Raw genomic sequence first — 3,250 nt, 5'->3', positions numbered from 1 at the left:
CGCATACGTTTTAAGGAAATATTTCTTATACCAATTTTACCATCATCTGAGACACAAAACATATCAATAGTACAAAATTCACAGTGACGCTTAAACTTTTATGAACTGCCAACCATGGTAAAGAGTATAATTTTAGACCAAAACATGGCCAACGCATACAATATCTACATGACTCACGAATGCGAACGTAGAAAAAACCACGAGTTCGTGGTGGTACAAAAGCAACCTAAAATTCTATTGTAATCACTTTGATGTCATTTATTTTTTAACCTTCTTAAGTGAGTAGAACTGCAAGACAATTATCCTTCTCAGCTTTGGACTCTATACCAAAGTCAGACATAGAGATCTCTTCACTATTGCTATTCTTTTGTAATAGAACTCTGCCATACTTCTTCTGAAGCATTTGTCTCTAAAATAAATGGGAGGTTTATATTTAAAAGATGTAGCTTTGCAAAATTTGAATCTTTTCCTTAATAATTTGAACTTCCTTTGTCATTTTGACAATGGAATTCCATTGCTTAATATGTGCTGCAAACATTTAACATCTTTTGCGTGATTTTCATAGAACTATCTAATGTAGTTGAAGTAGCCAATAAAATTTTGTAGCTATTTTTTCTAATATATGTTCTTATTATTATAATTATATGAACCCTTGTGACGTTCATATAATAATAATAAGAATTTTGTTTTAAGTTCTCACTTCGGTATCTGGTGCTCCATATAATTGGAAGTCTTAGCATATTTGTTGTGTGGTAAAATGTTTTTGTGACTACTTGTATAAGCATGGATTGCTATATTTTCCCTATGCCTTATTACTTAATGTACCATTGATATTAGTGGTGTTTAAGATCTTCCTAAAAATTAATATTTATTGTATCTAAAATTTCTACCTCCACTTAGCTTTATTTGCACCTGTCACCTTTTCATCCATAATCTATTTCCATCATCCCAGTTTTTTTTAGTTTTTATTCTCTAATATATATAATAGTGTGTACTGTTAACACATTCCATTATGTGAAAGCCACTAGTAAGAAATTTCATAAGAAAAAATCTATCTATATTAAGAAATAGTGTGGTTTAGATAACCGAAAATTAAACATCCATTCACAACTCACACAGCTTAACAGACCAAAAACAAATTAACATATGGACAGCTCTCCTCTTCTCTATTACATATGCAGCTTTATTTTTTAATGTCAATAGATATTTGAAGAAATTTATTAAACAACAAACATTACTCATAGCAAAACCTTCCTAACACTTTATTTTTAAAAGTATTTGATCATCTCCAGAACTACTTTTATTTTTTAATTTTTGATCCCCACAGTAAAAGATTTCGAAGAATTTATTTTTAAAGAGCGTTTGGTCATCTCTATAATTAACTTTTATTTACTTTCCTCCTAGTAAATTTTTTCTAAGAATTTAATCTTAGTATTTTTGTAAGGTTTAATCTTTTTGTCTCGATTCCTCAACTTATATCTAATCGGAGTCTACACATGCTCCATTTATAATTAATGGTTTCTACGGAAGGAACGATGTAGATACTCTCTACTCTGTTTTGTGGAAGGATGTGGCCTCTGCAAGACGCTTCGAAGATTTTGAAGACAGACTAATGGCAGCAGATCTATCTTTTGAGATTATGAATGTCAGTATCTTTTCAAATGCTTCAAATGTACTAAGAGTCTCAGAGAAAGGAATCGAAAGTAAATTGCAACAATAGAACGTGACACATGCCACAGCTCTTTTCAAAAGATATATCACTTCCACCGCGCTCATTTTCAGGTCCATAGAGGCAAGATCAAAGTTGCTTGAGGTTTCTGATTTACTGGCCCGCTCAGAGAAATTTTCCCCTGGAATGAAAAGAAGATTACTGTCATCGGAAGCATCAGAAGCATCAGGCCATGGACGACAACATGAACCTGCAAACCTAGAATCAAGAAGCAATGGGGCATATAGGTACTGGGCAGCAAGATTCAAAAGCTGCAACATGTATCCCAAAGATACTGCAAGCTCCTGTGGTGTAACAGACTTTGGATTCAGTCCTCTTGGCAAATTAACATTACAAATTTGGTCATAGTAATTTTTAGTGCTTGGCCCTTCACCTTTGTTTTCATCTTCATTACTTTCAAGTACTTTCCCAAGTGGGAAGATCTTGCAAAGTCGTTTTATTGTCTCAGATTGAGTTTCCCAAAGCTCTTCGTTGAGTGTTTTAAGGTGCGAGCTTTGGGAGCTAATTAGGTCTGAATACAGCTTCAATTGTTCCGTTTTGTTGCTCTCTAGAACATCAGAGGCTTCATCTAGTAAGCTCTCTCTGGCATGGAGTTCCTTTGTTTTCTCCTCAAGCTCGGATTTTTCTTTAGAAAGTTCTTGTTGCTTTAGACGAAGTGTCTCTTTTAACTGAGCCAACTTATCGGCGTGAAACCCTCTCCAGTTCTTCTGCTCAACTGCTTCACGTCTGGCTTTAAGCTTCTCGCCCAACCTTTTATGTAAGGAATCACGATCAGGTTTCGTGGCATTGAGAAGTTTATACTTCTCGTTTAGCTTTTGGTTCATACAAGCTGAGCAAACGGAAGGGCGATTTGCAATCTCGCAGATTCCACATATGTTGGCGTTCCTGGCCATGATTGCCTAAATCGATGGTACAAAAATTTATGATGTAATGAACTAAATTATTCGACTTGGAGCATAACCGCATAAACCTTTTCGTGTAGGTGTGCGGGGATAAGCAGTGTCAGGTTTATGCGGTTTAGACTCCGCAGCGTAACGTTTAATCTTTTTTACTCAATTACTCGACTTATATCTCATCGGACTCTACACACGCTCCACTTATATTTAACGGTTTCTACGGAAGGAACGATGTAGATACTCTCTGCTCTGTTCTGTGGAAGGATGTGGCCTCTGCAAGCCTCAATCGATGCCTCTCTCTCTATATATATACCGTGTAGCTGACGCTACGGAACATCGAAGCAAGCACGACGGTTGAGATTTAACTCAACGATCTGACTTTATTAAAAAAATAGGTGATTAACAACTTATACTTTCGGAATTTGCTCATTGAAAAGTATAACTATCTTATAAATGCAACGAGTAAGTTCCATTTTCGAAAGAAAAGAATACAACTTATAATTTCGGAATTTGTTCATTGAAAAAGTTTATCTTATTACGTACGGGCGAGTTCGATTTTTTTTAAAAAAGAACACAACTTGTAATTTCGGAATTTGTTCATTTCAAAGAATGGCTATCTTATTAT

The 3,250-nt window shown here is 35.0% G+C and overlaps 1 protein-coding gene across 1 annotated transcript; it reads right to left on the bottom strand.

Annotated features, from left to right (window-relative positions):
- Window positions 1-1,548: 1,548 nt before the first annotated feature.
- Window positions 1,549-2,622, bottom strand: LOC149164806 (uncharacterized). The gene has a single exon (XM_089429613.1). The coding sequence runs from the start codon at window positions 2,620-2,622 to the stop codon at window positions 1,549-1,551; it is 1,074 nt and encodes a 357-aa protein (XP_089285739.1).
- Between the last annotated feature and the right edge of the window lie 628 nt (window positions 2,623-3,250).

This window comes from Pinus tabuliformis, chromosome 5_1, assembly GCF_031772625.1.
Source record: "Pinus tabuliformis cultivar Carrire ecotype Pingquan chromosome 5_1, CPIR1, whole genome shotgun sequence".
NCBI classification, from domain to species: domain Eukaryota; kingdom Viridiplantae; phylum Streptophyta; class Pinopsida; order Pinales; family Pinaceae; genus Pinus; species Pinus tabuliformis.
Note: the sequence above shows the minus strand (reverse complement) of the source record. Positions and strands in the feature narration are given on the sequence as shown.